The sequence below is a fragment of the Odontesthes bonariensis genome, chromosome 22, assembly GCF_027942865.1.
Source record: "Odontesthes bonariensis isolate fOdoBon6 chromosome 22, fOdoBon6.hap1, whole genome shotgun sequence".
In the NCBI taxonomy this organism is placed as follows: domain Eukaryota; kingdom Metazoa; phylum Chordata; class Actinopteri; order Atheriniformes; family Atherinopsidae; genus Odontesthes; species Odontesthes bonariensis.
In genome coordinates, this window is record NC_134527.1 from 9187343 (window position 1) to 9208977 (window position 21635).

Consider the following 21635-nt stretch of genomic DNA (forward strand, 5'->3'; position numbering starts at 1 on the left):
GACTGAGAAATCATAGCCTGGAATAAAGTGTAATGCAAAGGGTAATGAACCACTCCCGTGCATGTTTTCCTCTTTCACACTCAGGAGCCAGTGAGGCGCATGCTCTCCAAGCACAGAGGTCCCTCACCTGAGAGGCGTGGTCAACTGGAACTTAAAGAGAGTAATACGGTGCGAGAGCTGTTTGCTGTTAGATGTAAAAGCTGTCCCGTTAAATGATGTTCTTCCGACCTGCCACTATAACCGGCCGGTAGCTACACCGGATAAGGAAACTACAAGACGTGGACGTCTCAGATCAATGTGTTTATTATCTTATTTGGCTTAACCAGCGAAAGTACACTCACTTGTAAGTAATTATAAGCCTCACCTCTCATCTTTTGCCAAAATGAATGTATTTTCGGTAATTAAAGTGTATGCTGTCTTGTAGAAATATTGAATTGGAAAGTTTGGTATATATTTGTATTTTAACCAACTGTAGCAGACAAGATTATTCCAGTCACTACGACAAAGATAGAGGACTCAAGAGGTCTGTTTCAATACTCTGTTTAAACCATGGGCCAAATAACACTGTAACTTTAATAATTTTATTCATCCAATGAAACATAAAGATAATCCACATCATTTCATCTTAGAAGTCCCACGCTGTGTCTACAGGGGCTGTGTGTCTGTCAACAGGTATACAGGATGATGCTCTGAGTGTGCAGACAAGAACAGATAATAATCCCCACTGCACCATCACCAAGGAGACAGAAACTCCAGAGGTTTGACTGCAGTTTATAAATCCCATAAAAACTCATGTCACTGTAGTGCTCTGCTGTTAGAGGGAGGGTTTTTTAGTTTTTTTTTTTTCTTTCTGCTACCACTGTATAAAACTATAAGAAAATTTTTTGTCTGTGTGTTTCTAGGTATATGACTTGTACACAATGGGAAAATGCTGCAAGTGCAACGGGAGATTGCTGTGCATGTGTCTGTTGCCTTGTATGATGACCGGCCACCTTCTGATTTACATCATGGTGTCCATATTCATCACCATCTCCTACGCTCCTCCAAAAATAACAGTTCACTATATTGCCCCAGGGATTTCTGCTAATACTTCTGCTGTGGCCTCTCACCCACTTGGCTCTTTCTGGAACCTTCGTTTGGAGGACAGTGCGCTGTGGAACCGATTGCAGCATGCTTGGGACCGTCAGCACAATCCAATACTGAAAGGATCAGTTGGGTTAAAATACAACACAACTGGGATAATGAAGAAGCCGAAAGCTCAGCTTTTAACGGAAATCGAGGATGAATGTCTTTCTGACTGCATGTCACGCAAGTGTTCAGTCCCTCGTGTCCATGACATGAACAGCTTTCCAGAACAAATGAGGGCATTTATCAAGTCAATGCACTGCAGGGAGTACCCCCTCCTTATCAATCAGCCTGGTATGTGTAGGAGGAACGACGATAGCTTTGGAGTGGACTCTCCCATGCTCCTCATGGCCGTGAAATCTCAAGTGGGACATTTTGAAAACAGACAGGCCATCCGTGAAACATGGGGACATAGTGGTCTGGTGAAGGGGGAATCAAATAAGAAAGGGGGACTTGTGCGCACAGTTTTTCTGCTTGGAAGGCAGGACTCAAGTACAGGTCCTCACCCAGATCTCAAGAACCTACTTGAGCTTGAGAACCAGAAGTATGGGGATATTCTACAGTGGGATTTCAGAGACACTTTTTTTAATTTGACCTTAAAAGACTTGCTGCTCTGGCAATGGCTCCAGCAGTACTGCCCCACTGCCAGCTTTGTCTTCAAAGGGGATGATGATGTCTTTGTCCGAACAGATGCCCTTCTGGATTACCTGCACAGGAAGAGGGAGGAGCACAACCTGTGGAGAGCCAATAGAAATGAAACTGATATGGATTTGTTTGTCGGGGATGTGATCAGTAATGCAATGCCAAACCGTGAGCCATCTGCTAAATACTACATACCGGAAAACTTTTACAAAGGCGCGTACCCTTCTTATGCCGGTGGAGGAGGGGTGGTGTATTCTGGCTCACTTGCATTACGTTTGAGAGAAGTGTCTGAGAGGGTCCACCTTTTCCCAATCGACGATGTGTATCTTGGCATGTGCCTGCACAGACTCGGGCTCTCTCCAAGCCATCACCCAGGATTTTTAACATTTGATCTCCCAGTTACCGACCGGGGCAATCCCTGTGCATACAGATCTGTTGTGCTTGTTCACAAACGGAGTCCCAAGGAGATGCTGACTCTATGGAAACAGCTCCAGAATCTGCACGGTCAATGCTGAGGCTCATTTACCAACCAAATGAGAGTCTGTGATTAAGGGATGAATGCTGCCACCGCACTCATTTGAAAAAAAGTACACGCTGAGACTACATTGTCATGGTAAGCAGGCAGCACCTGTTTAAAGTCACATATATTGCAACCTGCCTCTGGAGAGTTATGCAACTCCAAGGAGGAGACTAATCTACCTCAGAAGGTACTTTTACTATGATAGCATTACAGAGTAAGGGCACACATATGTGATACTCTCTTAATCACTACTTGTATGCCTGTGCACTCCTACCTTTAAAGTTTTATTTTCCTATTCCAAAAATAAAATACTTTACATATTGTACGTGTAAATAGATTACTTTATAATTTATGTAATACAGTGGTATGTGAAAATTACTCTATGATATTCAAAAACAATTGGAGCATGCTATAGGGTATGAGAGATCATACAGTACAATAGCCTGAGAGCTCAGACCACACATCAAAAACTGATTGAAAAATACTTGACTGGCAATTTTATTCTCAAATACTTTCATTTCACTCATCTGTAGTTTGACCATAAACAGCTGGTAGGCTAGTGAGCCATCTTTTAGCCACAATCTCATCATGAGTCATGGGTTGGACTTGTCAAAGTTGTTCAAACACATGCCTCAGAATGTAACAGTTGGTGGATGATTGATAACACCATGAAGAAATAACATCATATTTCCTTTCACATATCAGAGCCATAAACCCTGTAATTCCTTGTCACTCCATTTCTCTTTTTTCTTCTTTAAGTTTTTGGCGGCTAACATTAAAACTGCTGCTTTTTATGGTCAACATTTCACTGAAGCTTGTTTTGTAATTGCTGTTACTGGTGCCGTGGGGATGGTGCACTCAATGACAAATGGGAAATCTATATTTTTAAGAGTAGAGTGATGTAATTTTTACTAAATGACACATTTATAGTTCAAGGAGGCTCAAAACAAAATGCGAAAGTTGCTTTCAGTCCCCACAGACTGAACTCAGATAAACATCTGTGCAGTTATCCAAAAAGCTAACAAGGCACAGATTCCTGAAATGATGTTAAGCATCAATCAAATACTTATTGGTTGAAAGTTAGCTTGAATCGGCAAGAGCTGGGGAGGGGCTGACAACAGATTATGTCATGACAAAGGGGGTGAAAAGACAAAAGCCACAACATAAATAGCAACAAAGCACTGATGAATAGTCCAGACAAGAGCTGCATGGGACAGTCTTCATTATTTACCTTAGCTTCACTCCACCACAATGCAGATCTTAGTCCACTTTGACTTCTTTATTTTCCAAAGGCAGAGATGAGTAAAAGGACTAACGGCACCAAAAACAAAAAAAGAGCAGCCCATAGCTAGATACTTCTGTGACTGTCTTCAAGTGATGGCAGGATGTTATATATTAGTGTATTAGTTGGGGCTGTGATGAATATCTCTGTGAAGGTATGGGACCTAAAGCCATGGTATTCTGGCTTTATTATGCTTGACTTTGTATTTTGTTCTGTGAATTTTTTTATTTACTGTTTTAGTGTTTTGTTCTGTTTGTCGTCCTTCCTGTTTTATTTTGGTAGGTCATGCTTCCTTTGTTCCAGTTAGTTTTGTTTCCTGCCACACCAGCTTTCTGTCCCTGATTGCTATCTGTTCTGCATCAAGTCATTATCTCCCTCAATATAAATACTCCCTGGTTTATCTTTGTCCTTTGCAGGATCCTAGTCAGTTAGTCAGTCAGTTCTCCAGAGTTTTGTCTGTTGCTTTGTTTTGAGTATATGTTTCTAATAAAAGTTACTGTTTTCTTCACCTTCCTGGCTCCCACCTGTTAGTCCTGTGTTTCGGCCAAACTCATCATCGTCTTCCAGCCATGGATTGTGACACTTTAGGCAGAGAATAATTTATCACATCATCTGTACTGAAACTGAAAGGGATGGGAGTGTCATTGGAGATAAAAACACGATCAACAGGAATATTGTTTGTTACCGTCGTCAAGGGTTGTTACAGAACTGCCTGATATGTTCTTGGGTGAATAAATGTTTTCAAATAATTTTTTTGAGTGTCTTAATTTGATTAGCATGACCGTGGTTGAATTAACATATAAAATTAGACATTTAACAACATCAGTTCTATAAAAGAAGTACTAACACAAAGCCCATTTTGAAGCAGTAAGCACCTCGCACATCAGCAGCCTAACATGATAACAACAGTCTTCTCTTCTCCTGGACATATTATAGTCCATCCCTGTCTAGTCTTGACAATTGATCTTGGTACTAATAGGCAGACAGTGGCTTTGGAGTAATGCCTGAGCATGAGATAAGTACATCTGTCGACCACAAGAGGACCATTACAGAGCGGATGAACCGTCTATACAAGTGAAAGTAAGAGGGGAGAAGCTCTGAAAATGTTTATCACTTTACTATTATTGCTATTTTGCTTACTTGTTCAGTTTGTAATGCATTTTCTAGTAGATGGAGCATCTGGAAAAAATAGGATTTAAAATAATTTAAAAGAAATAAACAATTTTGGTATTTGAACTAACCCACACTTAAATCTTCCAAAGGTTTGATCAAAACAAGCGTTGAATTTGCAGGCGCTATCCTGGGAGCAAAGGAATAATCACATAAGCACTCCTGTCAGAACTCCTAAGAAAGATCTCCACCCAGTGGAGATCTGTGGTAAACCGATAAACAGTGACATTCTTCTATTACATTCCCTCTGCTGATTCAGGATGGATTAAAGGGAATGAGAGATACCAACCTCATAAGGTGGACCATCTGGGAAGAAATCTCCACAGATAAATGAAAGTGTATTGAATCTCCTTAATGGAAACACAGAATTTTAGCCTATTTGTTTGTTTCACCGTAAAAACTGCACTTGTGTCATTTTTCCATTCATTCTGCCATGTAAAAGCTTAGGATTGAATAAAATAAAGTAGCCATGATTACAACAGACAACTTTAATGTGATGACTGAAATAATTAAAAAAAAACTTTTTTGATGACTCTGTTGCAAATGTCACCACCATGAAAGTAAAATTTATGGTTTCTCTCTTTTGAGTGATGAATGTTCATAGTCTGAAGCCAGAAAACGGGTTTAAAAAATGTCCTGCTGAAAATGGAAAGTGCTCATAGAAATTTTGAAGATAAAATTCAACCACAATCATAAAAGCATTAAGAGGCTAGGTTAAATGTAAACAAAAACACAATGTAATGACTACTCATTGACTACTGTCTTCTTCGCAATAGAACATAGAAAACATATCCAAAGCTGAAAGAGACATTTTTATGTTTGTGAAAAATAACAGCCTCTTCTCTTCTGTTAACAACAGTCTGTAAAAATAAGACCAGTTGCTGAACCTTTGGGAGAAAAATGTCTGGGTTTTGTCTGATACAGTATTCTAGCTGCTCAACAGGCCTTTGTTCATTGAAAAATGTATTAATAAAGATTTCACGTAGGAATATTTAAGAATGAAAAGGTAAAAGCCTAAAATCACAACTTTCAAGGCATCTTTCATTTTCAGAGACGTTTTAGGGAGACCTACTTTGTTTGCTGCAAACAAAATGAAGAAAACCAAGAAAAGACAAACAAGAATGGTTGTGAGTGTAGCCAGGATACAATCCAAGGGATTAATTGATAAAGAATTGTTTGAGAGGCTTCTTTTCACATGATAAATGAAGGGGCTGATTTTAAATGTCTGGCTGGTTTCAGAAAAGTAATGCACTTAAAAAGTGCATAAGTTATTTGAGCATGCAACACATCTTGTTTAACTTCCTGTATCAGCAACAAGGATGGAGTGATGTCATGACTCCTGTGAAACAGCTCCACCCAGTGGAAGTCTGTGGTAACGACCAGAAACTTCCTGAAGACTCTGGAACTCCTCCAGTTAGAGTATAAAGCTGGGAGAGTCCCACTGCTGAGACAGAAAGCAACACAGAAGAGAACAGACACCTGAACAGAGTTTGATCTCACAACAGGAGGACTCAGCACTAAACACCCTGAAGATGCTGTGCTCTCGTGGACTCCAGTCTGACCCCGGTCCAATCATGGACTTCTACTGGCCTGTACGCAGTCTGTGGCCAGAGGTCAGACCTCTGATCTACCAGCAGGATCTCCTGCAGAGAAACCTACAGGCGCTGCGCAGCAGGCTGGAGCTGATGGACACATTTCAACGACAGATCCCAGAGGAGACGGAGCCTTTCCAGAGCAGCGTGGCCCTGCAAGCAGTCTCCTACCAGCTGGACAAAGAGGGAGAAAACTGTGGCCTGACCCTGGACACTCAAGGCTTTTCCCCAGAGGAGCTGTCTGTCAGGCAGGTGGGCAGGAAGCTGAGAGTCAGTGGGAAGACAGAGAAGAAGCAGGAGGACGGGAAAGGCTCCTACTCTTACAGACTCCAGGAGTTCAGACAGGAGTTTGATCTGCCCGAAGGGCTGAACCCTGAAGCAGTCACCTGCTACCTGTCTCCAGATGGAAAGCTCCACATCCAGGCAGCCAAAGCTCCATGTGTGGAAGAGGCTGAGAGAGAGCTGACTATCAAGAGGAGCTCGGAGGAGGAAACACAGCAGAGTGTGTGTTCACAGGCAGAAGACAGCAGACCAGAGACGCACAACAGAGCATAGAACAACCTGAAGACATGGACTGATGAACATGTTGATGTGCCAGTCAGATCTATTTCATATGAATGAATGATCATCATGTGTATATTTCTGATGTTTATTGAAGCCAAATTAATGTATGTATAAGTGTATAACTAAATTTTTAAAAATAAATGTCTTAATTGGTCATTTTAAGGTCTTTTAAGGTGTTTTTCCTCATGCACTGTCTGTGTTTTCCACAAATCTTTGAAGCGTATCTTGAAACAAACAATGAAATTCAATAAGGGTTCAAATATGAATCTTCCCACCGGTAAAACAAACAAACAAAAAATGAATGCCTTAACATTTGCAATTACTTCTGCCTTCTCCAAATTATCAAAAGATTGTTCTATGTATAAACTGAAAATGAGTTTTTTTCCCTATGTTTTTAATCATTAAATGATGTATATATGATGTGATCTATTAAAGGTATGTTCATAAACTTGGAATGTTTTTGAATAATTTGAGTGTTTAAAGGATGGCTCATGGTCACTCTGCCTTCCATCAAACTGATATATATTCAGTAGAAGCTCATGAAAAAAGAGCTTGCACTAATGGAAATAGTTGAAAATGTTTCAATAGAAACAAAAAGTTTCCAAAATTGGTTTTGAGTCTATGAGTTTAAAGTAAATGATCTCACGTCAGCACTGCATTTTCCTCAACCAGACTGTGATATCTACTGCAGAACTGTTTCTGCTCATGCCAGTGGGACTGTAGGGACCACATTATAATGATCACAAAGAATGGAAAACTATGGAAGAAACTTTCTAAAATGATTCGGAATCAACTGAATATCAGTATATATAAGCCCCAGTTTAAGTCCCTGAAAGGACATTTGAGAAGATATTTTTTTCCCTCTAAGGGAGATGAAAATTGTTCTTCTTAGTATTAAAAATGACTTTCATGTTACTGACTCATTCACCATTTCTTCTCAGAGTTAAGAAGGAAACTGAAGTGACTCAATTAAATCTTAATCTGAAAAAGTTTTAATTTTAAATTTGAATTCTACCATAAAAATGTTCCAATTCATATGAAAATATCAGTTGTACACTTTGCCAAAGTGTTTTCTGAACTTTGTATGAGATTTTTTTTTTTTTTCATGAAAGTAGACTACGCTGGCTGAAAAAGAGACCAACGAGTTTCCATCATCTTCACTGGCTAACAGGTGCTTCACGGGAACACTGTTCACAAGGTCAGTATTAGAGTTAGTTTGGAACTTCAGGTCATTAGTTGGAGTCTTTTCTGCAGCTGTTCCAACACTTAGAGGGGCAAATCTAAGGTTGTTGGATATTAAAACATTCTGATGAACAAGCCTCCTGAGCACAGAGAGTTTACTATGTGATGATATAGTTTACATAGTAATGATCACAATTTGTTATGGTAACAGAGAGCATTCCAAACAGCTCATTTACTGAATCATCAACAAGGATGGAGTGACGTCATGACTCCTGTGAAACAGCTTCACCCAGTGGAAGTCTGTGGTAACGACCAGAAACTTCCTGAAGACTCTGGAACTCCTCCAGTTAGAGTATAAAGCTGGGACAGTCCCACTGCTGAGACAGAAAGCAACACAGAAGAGAACAGACACCTGAACAGAGTTTGATCTCACAACAAGAGGACTCAGCACTAAACACCCTGAAGATGCTGTGCTCTCGTGGACTCCAGTCTGACCTCGGTCCAATCATGGACTTCTACTGGCCTGTACGCAGTCTGTGGCCAGAGGTCAGACCTCTGATCTACCAGCAGGATCTCCTGCAGAGAAACCTACAGGCGCTGTGCAGCAGGCTGGAGCTGATGGACACATTTCAACGACAGATCCCAGAGGAGACGGAGCCTTTCCACAGCAGCGTGGCCCTGCAACCAGTCTCCTACCAGCTGGACAAAGAGGGAGAAAACTGTGGCCTGACCCTGGACACTCAAGGCTTTTCCCCAGAGGAGCTGTCTGTCAGGCAGGTGGGCAGGAAGCTGAGAGTCAGTGGGAAGACAGAGAAGAAGCAGGAGGACGGGAAAGGCTCCTACTCTTACAGACTCCAGGAGTTCAGACAGGAGTTTGATCTGCCCGAAGGGCTGAACCCTGAAGCCGTCACCTGCTACCTGTCTCCAGACGGAAAGCTCCACATCCAGGCAGCCAAAGCTCCATGTGTGGAAGAGGCTGAGAGAGAGCTGACTATCAAGAGGAGCTCGGAGGAGGAAACACAGCAGAGTGTGTGTTCACAGGCAGAAGACAGCAGACCAGAGACGCACAACAGAGCATAGAACTACCTGAAGACATGGACTGATGAACATGTTGATGTGCCAGTCAGATCTATTTCATATTAATGAATGATCATCATGTGTATATTTCTGATGTTTATTGAAGCCAAATTAATGTATGTATAAGTGTATAACTAAATTTTTAAAAATAAATGTCTTAATTGGTCATTTTAAGGTCTTTTAAGGTGTTTTTCCTCATGCACTGTCTGTGTTTTCCACAAATCTTTGAAGCGTATCTTGAAACAAACAATAAAATTCAATAAGGGTTCAAATATGAATCTTCCCACCGGTAAAACAAACAAACAAAAAATGAATGCCTTAACAATTGCAATTACTTCTGCCTTCCCCAAATTATCAAAAGATTGTTCTATGTATAAACTTAAAATGAGTTTTTTTCCCCAATGTTTTTAATCATTAAATGATGTATATATGATGTTATCTATTAAAGGTATGTTCATAAACTTGGAAAGTTTTTGAACAATTTGAGTGTTTAAAGGATGGCTCATGGTCACTCTGCCTTCCATCAAACTGATATATATTCAGTAGAAGCTCATGAAAAAAGAGCTTGCACAAATGGAAATGGTTGAAAATGTTTCAATAGAAACAAAAAGTTTCCAAAATTGGTTTTGAGTCTATGAGTTTAAAGTAAATGATCTCACGTCAGCACTGCATTTTCCTCAACCAGACTGTGATATCTACTGCAGAACTGTTTCTGCTCATGCCAGTGGGACTGTGGGGACCACATTATAATGATCACAAAGAATGGAAAACTACGGAAGAAACTTTGTAAAATGATTCAGAATGAACTGAATATCAGTATATATAAGCCCCAGTTTAAGTCCCTGAAAGGACATTTGAGAAGATATGTTTTTCCCTTTAAGGGAGATGAAAATTGTTCTTCTTAGTATTAAAAATGACTTTCATGTTACTGACTCATTCACCATTTCTTCTTAAAGATAAAAAGGAAACTGAAGTGGCTCCATTAAATCTTAATCTGAAAAAGTTTTAATTTTAAATTTGAATTCTACCATAAAAATGTTCCAATTCATCTGAAAATATCAGTTGTACACTTTGCCAAAGTGTTTTCTGAACTTTGTATGAGATGTTTTTTTTTTTATGAAAGTAGACTACGCCGACTGAAAAAGAGACCAACGAGTTTCCATCATCTTCACTGGCTAACAGGTGCTTCACGGGAAGACTGTTCACAAGGTCAGTATTAGAGTTAGTTTGGAACTTCAGGTCATTAGTTGGAGTCTTTTCTGCAGCTGTTCCAACACTTAGAGGGGCAAATCTAAGGTTGTTGGATATTAAAACATTCTGATGAACAAGCCTCCTGAGCACAGAGAGTTTACTATGTGATGATATAGTTTACATAGTAATGATCACAATTTGTTAAGGTAACAGAGAGCATTCCAAACAGCTCATTTACTGAATCATCAACAAGGATGGAGTGACGTCATGACTCCTGTGAAACAGCTCCACCCAGTGGAAGTCTGTGGTAACGACCAGAAACTTCCTGAAGACTCTGGAACTCCTCCAGTTAGAGTATAAAGCTGGGACAGTCCAACTGCTGAGACAGAAAGCAACACAGAAGAGAACAGACACCTGAACAGAGTTTGATCTCACAACAAGAGGACTCAGCACTAAACACCCTGAAGATGCTGTGCTCTCGTGGACTCCAGTCTGTCCCCGGTCCAATCATGGACTTCTACTGGCCTGTACGCAGTCGGTGGCCAGAGGTCAGACCTCTGATCTACCAGCAGGATCTCCTGCAGAGAAACCTACAGGAGCTGTGCAGCAGGCTGGAGCTGATGGACACATTTCAACGACAGATCCCAGAGGAGACGGAGCCTTTCCACAGCAGCGTGGCCCTGCAACCAGTCTCCTACCAGCTGGACAAAGAGGGAGAAAACTTTGGCCTGACCCTGGACACTCAAGGCTTTTCCCCAGAGGAGCTGTCTGTCAGGCAGGTGGGCAGGAAGCTGAGAGTCAGTGGGAAGACAGAGAAGAAGCAGGAGGACGGGAAAGGCTCCTACTCTTACAGACTCCAGGAGTTCAGACAGGAGTTTGATCTGCCCGAAGGGCTGAACCCTGAAGCCGTCACCTGCTACCTGTCTCCAGACGGAAAGCTCCACATCCAGGCAGCCAAAGCTCCATGTGTGGAAGAGGCTGAGAGAGAGCTGACTATCAAGAGGAGCTCGGAGGAGGAAACACAGCAGAGTGTGTGTTCACAGGCAGAAGACAGCAGACCAGAGACGCACAACAGAGCATAGAACAACCTGAAGACATGGACTGATGAACATGTTGATGTGCCAGTCAGATCTATTTCATATGAATGAATGATCATCATGTGTATATTTCTGATGTTTATTGAAGCCAAATTAATGTATGTATAAGTGTATAACTAAATTTTTTAAAAATAAATGTCTTAATTACCTTTTTTAAGGTCTTTTAAGGTATTTTTACTCATGCACGGTCTGTGTTTTCCACAAATCTTTGAAGCGTATCTTGAAACAAACAATGAAATTCAATAAGGGTTCAAATATGAATCTTCCCACCGGTAAAACAAACAAACAAAAAATGATAACCTTAATAATTGCAATTTCTTCCACCAATGTGTCGCCTTCCTCAAATTATCAAAAGATTTTTCTTTGTATAAACTTAAAATGAGTTTTTTTCCCAATGTTTTTAATCATTAAATGATGTATATATGATGTGATCTATTAAAGGTATGTTCATAAACTTGGAATGTTTTTGAATAATTTGAGTGTTTAAAGGATGGCTCATGGTCACTCTGCCTTCCATCAAACTGATATATATTCAGTAGAAGCTCATGAAAAAAGAGCTTGCACAAATGGAAATAGTTGAAAATGTTTCAATAGAAACAAAAAGTTTCCAATATTGGTTTTGAGTGTATGAGTTTAAAGTAAATGATCTCACCTCAGCACTGCATTTTTCTCAACCAGACTGTGATATCTACTGCAGAACTGTTTCTGCTCATGCCAGTGGGACTGTGGGGACCACATTATAATGATCACAAAGAATGGAAAACTATGGAAGAAACTCTCAAATGATTCAGAATCAACTGAATATCAGTATATATAAGCCCCAGTTTAAGTCCCTAAAAGGACATAAGTGAAGACATTTTTTTCCCTCTAAGGGAGATGAACATTTTTCTTCTTAGTATTAAAAATGACTTTCATGTTACTGACTCATTCACCATTTCTTCTTAAAGATAAAAAGGAAACAGAAGTGGCTCAATTAAATCTTAACCTGAAAAAGGTTTAATTTTAAATTTGAATTATACCATAAAAAATGTTCGAATTCATCTGACAATATCAGTTGTACACTTTACCAAAGTGTTTTCTGAACTTTGTATGAGATGTTTTTTTTTTCATGAAAGTAGACTACGCTGGCTGAAAAAGAGACCAACGAGTTTCCATCATCTTCACTGGCTAAGAGGTGCTTCACGGGAACACTGTTCACAAGGTCAGTATTAGAGTTAGTTTGGAACTTCAGGTCATTAGTTGGAGTCTTTTCTGCAGCTGTTCCAACACTTAGAGGGGCAAATCTAAGGTTGTTGGATATTAAAACATTCTGATGAACAAGCCTCCTGAGCACAGAGAGTTTACTATGTGATGATATAGTTTACATAGTAATGATCACAATTTGTTAACGGTAACAGAGAGCATTCCAAACAGCTCATTTACTGAATCATCAACAAGGATGGAGTGACGTCATGACTCCTGTGAAACAGCTCCACCCAGTGGAAGTCTGTGGTAACGACCAGAAACTTCCTGAAGACTCTGGATCTCCTCCAGTTAGAGTATAAAGCTGGGACAGTCCCACTGCTGAGACAGAAAGCAACACAGAAGAGAACAGACACCTGAACAGAGTTTGATCTCACAACAAGAGGACTCAGCACTAAACACCCTGAAGATGCTGTGCTCTCGTGGACTCCAGTCTGACCTCGGTCCAATCATGGACTTCTACTGGCCTGTACGCAGTCTGTGGTCAGAGGTCAGACCTCTGATCTACCAGCAGGATCTCCTGCAGAGAAACCTACAGGCGCTGCGCAGCAGGCTGGAGCTGATGGACACATTTCAACGACAGATCCCAGAGGAGACGGAGCCTTTCCAGAGCAGCGTGGCCCTGCAACCAGTCTCCTACCAGCTGGACAAAGAGGGAGAAAACTTTGGCCTGACCCTGGACACTCAAGGCTTTTCCCCAGAGGAGCTGTCTGTCAGGCAGGTGGGCAGGAAGCTGAGAGTCAGTGGGAAGACAGAGAAGAAGCAGGAGGACGGGAAAGGCTCCTACTCTTACAGACTCCAGGAGTTCAGACAGGAGTTTGATCTGCCCGAAGGGCTGAACCCTGAAGCCGTCACCTGCTACCTGTCTCCAGACGGAAAGCTCCACATCCAGGCAGCCAAAGCTCCATGTGTGGAAGAGGCTGAGAGAGAGCTGACTATCAAGAGGAGCTCGGAGGAGGAAACACAGCAGAGTGTGTGTTCACAGGCAGAAGACAGCAGACCAGAGACGCACAACAGAGCATAGAACAACCTGAAGACATGGACTGATGAACATGTTGATGTGCCAGTCAGATCTATTTCATATGAATGAATGATCATCATGTGTATATTTCTGATGTTTATTGAAGCCAAATTAATGTATGTATAAGTGTATAACTAATTTTAAAAAAAATAAATGTCTTAATTACCTTTTTTAAGGTCTTTTAAGGTATTTTTACTCATGCACTGTCTGTGTTTTCCACAAATCTTTGAAGCGTATCTTGAAACAAACAATAAAATTCAATAAGGGTTCAAATATGAATCTTCCCAGCGGTAAAACAAACAAACAAAAAATGATAACCTTAATAATTGCAATTTCTTCCACCAACGTGTCGCCTTCCCCAATTAATCAAAAGATTTTTCTTTGTATAAACTGAAAATGAATTTTTTTCCCAATGTTTTTAATCATTAAATGATGTATATATGATGTGATCTATTAAAGGTATGTTCATAAACTTGGAATGTTTTTGAATAATTTGAGTGTTTAAAGGATGGCTCATGGTCACTCTGCCTTCCATCAAACTGATATATATTCAGTAGAAGCTCATGAAAAAAGAGCTTGCACAAATGGAAATAGTTGAAAATGTTTCAATAGAAACAAAAAGTTTCCAATATTGGTTTTGAGTGTATGAGTTTAAAGTAAATGATCTCACCTCAGCACTGCATCTTCCTCAACCAGACTGTGATATCTACTGCAGAACTGTTTCTGCTCATGCCAGTGGGACTGTGGGGACCACATTATAATGATCACAAAGAATGGAAAACTATGGAAGAAACTCTCAAATGATTCAGAATGAACTGAATATCAGTATATATAAGCCCCAGTTTAAGTCCCTAAAAGGACATTAGTGAAGACATTTTTTTCCCTCTAAGGGAGATGAAAATTTTTCTTATTAGTATTAAAAATTACTTTCATGTTACTGACTCATTCACCATTTCTTCTTAAAGATAAAAAGGAAACTGAAGTGGCTCCATTAAATCTTAATCAGAAAAAGTTTTCATTTTAAATTTGAATTCTACAATAAAAATGTTCCAATTCATCTGAAAATATCAGTTGTACACTTTGCCAAAGTGTTTTCTGAACTTTGTATGAGATGTTTTTTTTTTTATGAAAGTAGACTACGCTGGCTGAAAAAGAGACCAACGAGTTTCCATCATCTTCACTGGCTAAGAGGTGCTTCACGGGGACACTGTTCACAAGGTCAGAATTAGAGTTAGTTTGGAACTTCAGGTCATTAGTTGGAGTCTTTTCTGCAGCTGTTCCAACACTTAGAGGGGCAAATCTAAGGTTGTTTGATATTAAAACATTCTGATGAACAAGCCTTGTGAGCACAGAGAGTTTACTATGTGATGATATAGTTTACATAGTAATGATCACAATTTCTTAACGGTAACAGAGAGCATTCCAAACAGCTCATTTACTGAATCATCAACAAGGATGGAGTGACGTCATGACTCCTGTGAAACAGCTCCACCCAGTGGAAGTCTGTGGTAACGACCAGAAACTTCCTGAAGACTCTGGAACTCCTCCAGTTAGAGTATAAAGCTGGGACAGTCCCACTGCTGAGACAGAAAGCAACACAGAAGAGAACAGACACCTGAACAGAGTTTGATCTCACAACAAGAGGACTCAGCACTAAACACCCTGAAGATGCTGTGCTCTCGTGGACTCCAGTCTGCCCCCCGGTCCATTCATGGACTTCTACTGGCCTGTACGCAGTCTGTGGCCAGAGGTCAGACCTCTGATCTGCCAGCAGGATCTCCTGCAGAGAAACCTACAGGAGCTGTGCAGCAGGCTGGAGCTGATGGACACATTTCAACGACAGATCCCAGAGGAGACGGAGCCTTTCCAGAGCAGCGTGGCCCTGCAAGCAGTCTCCTACCAGCTGGACAAAGAGGGAGAAAACTTTGGCCTGACCCTGGACACTCAAGGCTTTTCCCCAGAGGAGCTGTCTGTCAGGCAGGTGGGCAGGAAGCTGAGAGTCAGTGGGAAGACAGAGAAGAAGCAGGAGGACGGGAAAGGCTCCTACTCTTACAGACTCCAGGAGTTCAGACAGGAGTTTGATCTGCCCGAAGGGCTGAACCCTGAAGCCGTCACCTGCTACCTGTCTCCAGACGGAAAGCTCCACATCCAGGCAGCCAAAGCTCCATGTGTGGATGAGGCTGAGAGAGAGCTGACTATCAAGAGGAGCTCGGAGGAGGAAACACAGCAGAGTGTGTGTTCACAGGCAGAAGACAGCAGACCAGAGACGCACAACAGAGCATAGAACAACCTGAAGACATGGACTGATGAACATGTTGATGTGCCAGTCAGATCTATTTCATATGAATGAATGATGATCATGTGTATATTTCTGATGTTTATTGAAGCCAAATTAATGTATGTATAAGTGTATAACTAATTTTTTAAAAAATAAATGTCTTAATTACCTTTTTTAAGGTCTTTTAAGGTATTTTTACTCATGCACTGTCTGTGTTTTCCACAAATCTTTGAAGCGTATCTTGAAACAAACAATAAAATTCAATAAGGGTTCAAATATGAATCTTCCCAGCGGTAAAACAAACAAACAAAAAATGATAACCTTAATAATTGCAATTTCTTCCACCAATGTGTCGCCTTCCCCAATTAATCAAAAGATTTTTCTTTGTATAAACTGAAAATGAATTTTTTTCCCAATGTTTTTAATCATTAAATGATGTATATATGATGTGATCTATTAAAGGTATGTTCATAAACTTGGAATGTTTTTGAATAATTTGAGTGTTTAAAGGATGGCTCATGGTCACTCTGCCTTCCATCAAACTGATATATATTCAGTAGAAGCTCATGAAAAAAGAGCTTGCACAAATGGAAATAGTTGAAAATGTTTCAATAGAAACAAAAAGTTTCCAATATTGGTTTTGAGTGTATGAGTTTAAAGTAAATGATCTCACCTCAGCACTGCATTTTCCTCAACCAGACTGTGATATCTACTGCAGAACTGTTTCTGCTCATGCCAGTGGGACTGTAGGGACCACATTAAAATGATCACAAAGAATGGAAAACTATGGAAGAAACTCTCAAATGATTCAGAATCAACTGAATATCAGTATATATAAGCCCCAGTTTAAGTCCCTAAAAGGACATAAGTGAAGACATTTTTTTCCCTCTAAGGGAGATGAAAATTTTTCTTCTTAGTATTAAAAATTACTTTCATGTCACTGACTCATTCACCAGATCTTCTTAGAGATAAAAAGGAAACAGAAGTGGCTCAATTAAATCTTAATCTGAAAAAGTTTTCATTTTAAATTTGAATTCTATCATAAAAAATGTTCAAATTCATTTGAAAATATCAGTTGTACACTTTGCCAGAGTGTTTTCTGAACTTTGTATGAGATGTTGTTGTTGTTTTTTTTATGAAAGTAGACTACGCTGGCTGAAAAAGAGACCAACGAGTTTCCATCATCTTTACTGGCTAAGAGGTGCTTCACGGGGACACTGTTCACAAGGTCAGTATTAGAGTTAGTTTGGAACTTCAGGTCATTAGTTGGAGTCTTTTCTGCAGCTGTTCCAACACTTAGAGGGGCAAATCTAAGGTTGTTGGATATTAAAACATTCTGATGAACAAGCCTCCTGAGCACAGAGAGTTTACTATGTGATGATATAGTTTACATAGTAATGATCACAATTTGTTAACGGTAACAGAGAGCATTCCAAACAGCTCATTTACTGAATCATCAACAAGGATGGAGTGACGTCATGACTCCTGTGAAACAGCTCCACCCAGTGGAAGTCTGTGGTAACGACCAGAAACTTCCTGAAGACTCTGGATCTCCTCCAGTTAGAGTATAAAGCTGGGACAGTCCCACTGCTGAGACAGAAAGCAACACAGAAGAGAACAGACACCTGAACAGAGTTTGATCTCACAACAAGAGGACTCAGCACTAAACACCCTGAAGATGCTGTGCTCTCGTGGACTCCAGTCTGACCTCGGTCCAATCATGGACTTCTACTGGCCTGTACGCAGTCTGTGGCCAGAGGTCAGACCTCTGATCTACCAGCAGGATCTCCTGCAGAGAAACCTACAGGCGCTGCGCAGCAGGCTGGAGCTGATGGACACATTTCAACGACAGATCCCAGAGGAGACGGAGCCTTTCCACAGCAGCGTGGCCCTGCAACCAGTCTCCTACCAGCTGGACAAAGAGGGAGAAAACTTTGGCCTGACCCTGGACACTCAAGGCTTTTCCCCAGAGGAGCTGTCTGTCAGGCAGGTGGGCAGGAAGCTGAGAGTCAGTGGGAAGACAGAGAAGAAGCAGGAGGACGGGAAAGGCTCCTACTCTTACAGACTCCAGGAGTTCAGACAGGAGTTTGATCTGCCCGAAGGGCTGAACCCTGAAGCCGTCACCTGCTACCTGTCTCCAGACGGAAAGCTCCACATCCAGGCAGCCAAAGCTCCATGTGTGGAAGAGGCTGAGAGAGAGCTGACTATCAAGAGGAGCTCAGAGGAGGAAACACAGCAGAGTTTGTGTTCACAGGCAGAAGACAGCAGACCAGAGACGCACAACAGAGCATAGAACTACCTGAAGACATGGACTGATGAACATGTTGATGTGCCAGTCAGATCTATTTCATATTAATGAATGATCATCATGTGTATATTTTTTGTATTGAAAACAAATAAAAGTCAATTCATTAAAATGATTATCATATTTATTCCAGGTCAGCTACAATTTTCACCAGTTATTCACAGCAGGCATAATTTTTCTACAACTTTTCTTGTCTTGTCTCTTGTCTTTTCAAGTCTTTTTTGTTTTTGCTCTCTGTTACACACCATTTCCCACGATTAGAGCTGATGCCCTTCATGTTATGAGATTCGGATCATGCGCCCATAACTGGGTATTTCAAACATTCAGAGATGGACGAAAGCGGCACTTTAAGTGATGTATCAAACAAACACATGGATGCCATGTTTATTTGGAACCCTTAAATCAAGCAATATATTTGGCCACAAAATATCTTTCAGAGAAAACTAGAAGAGCATCATGAGTTGAAGTTGACTATTTTGTTTTTTGTTTTTCTTTAAGGACAAGACTTTCTGTTCGAACCCTCTAACTCTGAATAGTCCTGTAATTTATTTCTATTTCCTCTAGATGGCAGTATTTCCTTTCACAAACGACCCTCTACATTCTTCAACCTTTTATGCTATTTAAATACTTAATTGTCATGAGTTTAAAAGAGGAAATCTAGATTTACTGATGGTCTCATCAGAGATATGTTAATATACAATCCAAAAGCACTGCTGTTAAAAAGACCACATCTGCTTGTCAACAGTAAAGGTGTTTTTTTCTTCTTCTTTTTTCTCCATTCTTCTGATTTGTTTCTCCAAGCTACTAGTAGCCTATCTTGTAAAATCTTTATAAGATTAAGATTTAAGATATTTTGCCCAGTTGCTTACATCAGTTTAAACTGCTTTTCTAAAACTTGTTTTCTTCATTTAATGGTACAGAAGAAAGACTGATCTGGAGGACTGTGCAGAGAAGTAGGGCAAGAACAGCATGGTTTTAAACCCACAGCCTTCTTTTTGACATTTTCTATCTCTGAAGAACATACAGGGGATGATGAAACCTGGCAAACACAGCGCTTTGCTGCTTGGGGATATTGTGTCAAAGCTGATGTCAATATTTTTGACACATAAAGGGAATATATATATATGAGTTTTCTGAGGGGGAAGCTACTTTTTTCTATTTTTTTTGCCAGGGATTCACCTTTGGATGAACTCCTCAAAGTGGAGGCAGGTTAGACGTGAGGAGGAGAAGAATGGATGGTAACAAAAATAGAGGAAGGATGAGGAGGAGGATGAGGAGGAGAAAGCAAGGCTCAGCTCCAAGTAAATCATCTGCATTGTTCTCCTAATGCGGCTTGTATGCACCAACATACACACACAGACACACGCACACACACACACACACAGAAACTCCCTTAAAGTGCCGGGACAGCATCAAACAGACATTTACACGTGCACACAAAGAGAATTTCGGGCACTTCCTTGTTCCTGTCTTAGTTTGGCCCTCACGGATATGTTTTTTAACGCGCCATAATCCCCTTCTCTCCCTTGAACACATAAAAGAGATATCCCTCTTTCTGTTTAAGTGGTTCTGATGGCCACCAGCTCATCACAAACACACACACACACACACATACGTGTAGAGCCGCCAGCTCATCAACATGCAGTTATTCCTTTGGTGCTGGATCGCAGGTTGTTAATTGGCTGCAAAGCAGAATGTGTGTGTGGGTTTCTCTGCATGTGTGTGTGTTTGTGTCTGTACTGCAGAGCTTGGATTGCTTAGGAATTCCCGTCACGTCCCAGAGCTCGATTAAGATGTTGCTCCAGTTTCGAACAGACAGACATGTGGGGAGGAGGGGTGAGAGATGGGGAGAGAGTGCAGCAGGGGGGAGAAAGATGAGAGAACCCTAGAAGAGTGGGAAGGGAGGAAGAAAGGTGATGAGGCGGGACTTGGCAAAGGACAAAAAAAAAAAAGAGAAAAAAAAAAAAGGTGGCGGAGGAATGCGAGTGAGGGAGATGTAGTGAAGTACTGCAGCGGTCCTGTGTGTGGGACCTCTAACTATCCTTTGCTTCTGCCTTTCTTATGCTGTTGTAGAGTTGAAAAGCAGACACAGGTATTCCAGTCAGGGAAGTGCAGAGTCCCAGCTGTGAGAGTACTGGTCAGCTTCTGTGAAGACAATGTTAGGTGACCAACACTGATAGCTCTGATTGCATGACATTGGTTAGAGCACAAAAAGCAGGTAAAAAATTTTACTGAATGTGTACTTTTGTGCATAAAAAGATTACACAGGCAAATTTTAAGAGAATTAGTCTAAAGCAACTCAACAGATTTATTTTCACTCAGCAACTTCAATTCAGCCTGTGTTCACCTACATGCTGAACAGCACCTGATGCAACATTCGTCATTTTCTTGAAGTTCACTTTCAGATTCTGCTTCAGTTTTAGATGATGAAACTCTGTTAGAAATTAAACGAGTGATAGGGCTGGTGGGGTATTTGTCTTGCCTCCGTGTACTCCAGGAGCAGGTGTATTGGGGCCAGAAATCCCTTCCATGCTTTAGTTTTGGACTAATTTTGCAACAATGGATCAATCCCCATAGCAATAAAAAAGCACTGAATTGCATCACTTAGGAAGTGACCTAAGGTCATGAAACACAGATCCACCACAACATTAAAACCATCTCTCAAATATTCTGTAGTTGCATAAACCCAACACACAACTCGAACACTTGACGGTACCTTTGGGGGTGTTGGAGTAATGTGGGTTGCAGGGTGAAGCCTTTATAAATCAGGCTTGTTCGAGTGCATCCTATAGATGCTTGATTGGATGGGGATCTGGGGAGTGTTGAGGGTGCGTCGATGCACTTGTTCTCTTTGTTGTGTCACTTTCTGAACACTTTTGCTGTGTGGTAGAGCTGCTTGGAGAGCCTGCTGCCATGTAGGAGCGCCCCTGCCACTGGGATATGTGTAATCTGCAGCAATGCTCGGGTGGTCGGTATTTCAAAGTAACATTCGTATGACTGGCAAGACCCAAAGTTTCAGAACACTGTAGCGCCATGTGATGATCAAAGTGTCAGTTTATGTGTCAGTGGCTTTAATGGTGCGGCTTATCATTGTAAACAACCAAGTTGCCTGAGTAAGAAAATAACATTTAACACTTCAGCAAACTATAGATATAAGCCTTCTTGTGACAGAGTGATGTATGTCAACTCAAATCAGGAATGAACCAGCAGTAATGCATATCAGGTACAACAGTGCAACAGTTTTATTTGAGTTCAATCCCACAATCAGAACATTTTGACTACTGAACACCTGCTCACTGCTGTTTGGCAAAGCTAGTGTGTGTAACAGGTCTAACATTGTCACACTG

General features: G+C 40.9%; 6 protein-coding genes and 1 pseudogene across 6 annotated transcripts; all 7 read left to right on the forward strand.

Annotated features, from left to right (window-relative positions):
* Positions 1-920: 920 nt before the first annotated feature.
* On the forward strand, positions 921-2282 carry LOC142372819 (N-acetyllactosaminide beta-1,3-N-acetylglucosaminyltransferase 2). Its single transcript, XM_075455801.1, has one exon. The coding sequence runs from the start codon at positions 921-923 to the stop codon at positions 2280-2282; it is 1362 nt and encodes a 453-aa protein (XP_075311916.1).
* A 3924-nt stretch (positions 2283-6206) lies between these two features.
* On the forward strand, positions 6207-7036 carry LOC142372663 (heat shock protein 30-like). Its single transcript, XM_075455615.1, has one exon. It carries the CDS (start codon positions 6272-6274, stop codon positions 6884-6886), a length of 615 nt encoding a protein of 204 aa, XP_075311730.1. The 5' UTR covers positions 6207-6271; the 3' UTR covers positions 6887-7036.
* A 1416-nt stretch (positions 7037-8452) lies between these two features.
* LOC142372671 (heat shock protein 30-like) lies at positions 8453-9419 on the forward strand. The gene has a single exon (XM_075455621.1). It carries the CDS (start codon positions 8543-8545, stop codon positions 9155-9157), a length of 615 nt encoding a protein of 204 aa, XP_075311736.1. The 5' UTR covers positions 8453-8542; the 3' UTR covers positions 9158-9419.
* A 1327-nt stretch (positions 9420-10746) lies between these two features.
* Positions 10747-11594, forward strand: LOC142372635 (heat shock protein 30-like). Its single transcript, XM_075455590.1, has one exon. The coding sequence runs from the start codon at positions 10813-10815 to the stop codon at positions 11425-11427; it is 615 nt and encodes a 204-aa protein (XP_075311705.1). The 5' UTR covers positions 10747-10812; the 3' UTR covers positions 11428-11594.
* A 1433-nt stretch (positions 11595-13027) lies between these two features.
* LOC142372645 (heat shock protein 30-like) lies at positions 13028-13876 on the forward strand. Its single transcript, XM_075455599.1, has one exon. The coding sequence runs from the start codon at positions 13094-13096 to the stop codon at positions 13706-13708; it is 615 nt and encodes a 204-aa protein (XP_075311714.1). The 5' UTR covers positions 13028-13093; the 3' UTR covers positions 13709-13876.
* Positions 13877-15373: 1497 nt separating this feature from the next.
* Positions 15374-16156, forward strand: LOC142372656 (heat shock protein 30-like; annotated as a pseudogene).
* Positions 16157-17595: 1439 nt separating this feature from the next.
* Positions 17596-18350, forward strand: LOC142372690 (heat shock protein 30-like). Its single transcript, XM_075455641.1, has one exon. The coding sequence runs from the start codon at positions 17662-17664 to the stop codon at positions 18274-18276; it is 615 nt and encodes a 204-aa protein (XP_075311756.1). The 5' UTR covers positions 17596-17661; the 3' UTR covers positions 18277-18350.
* Positions 18351-21635: the final 3285 nt, after the last annotated feature.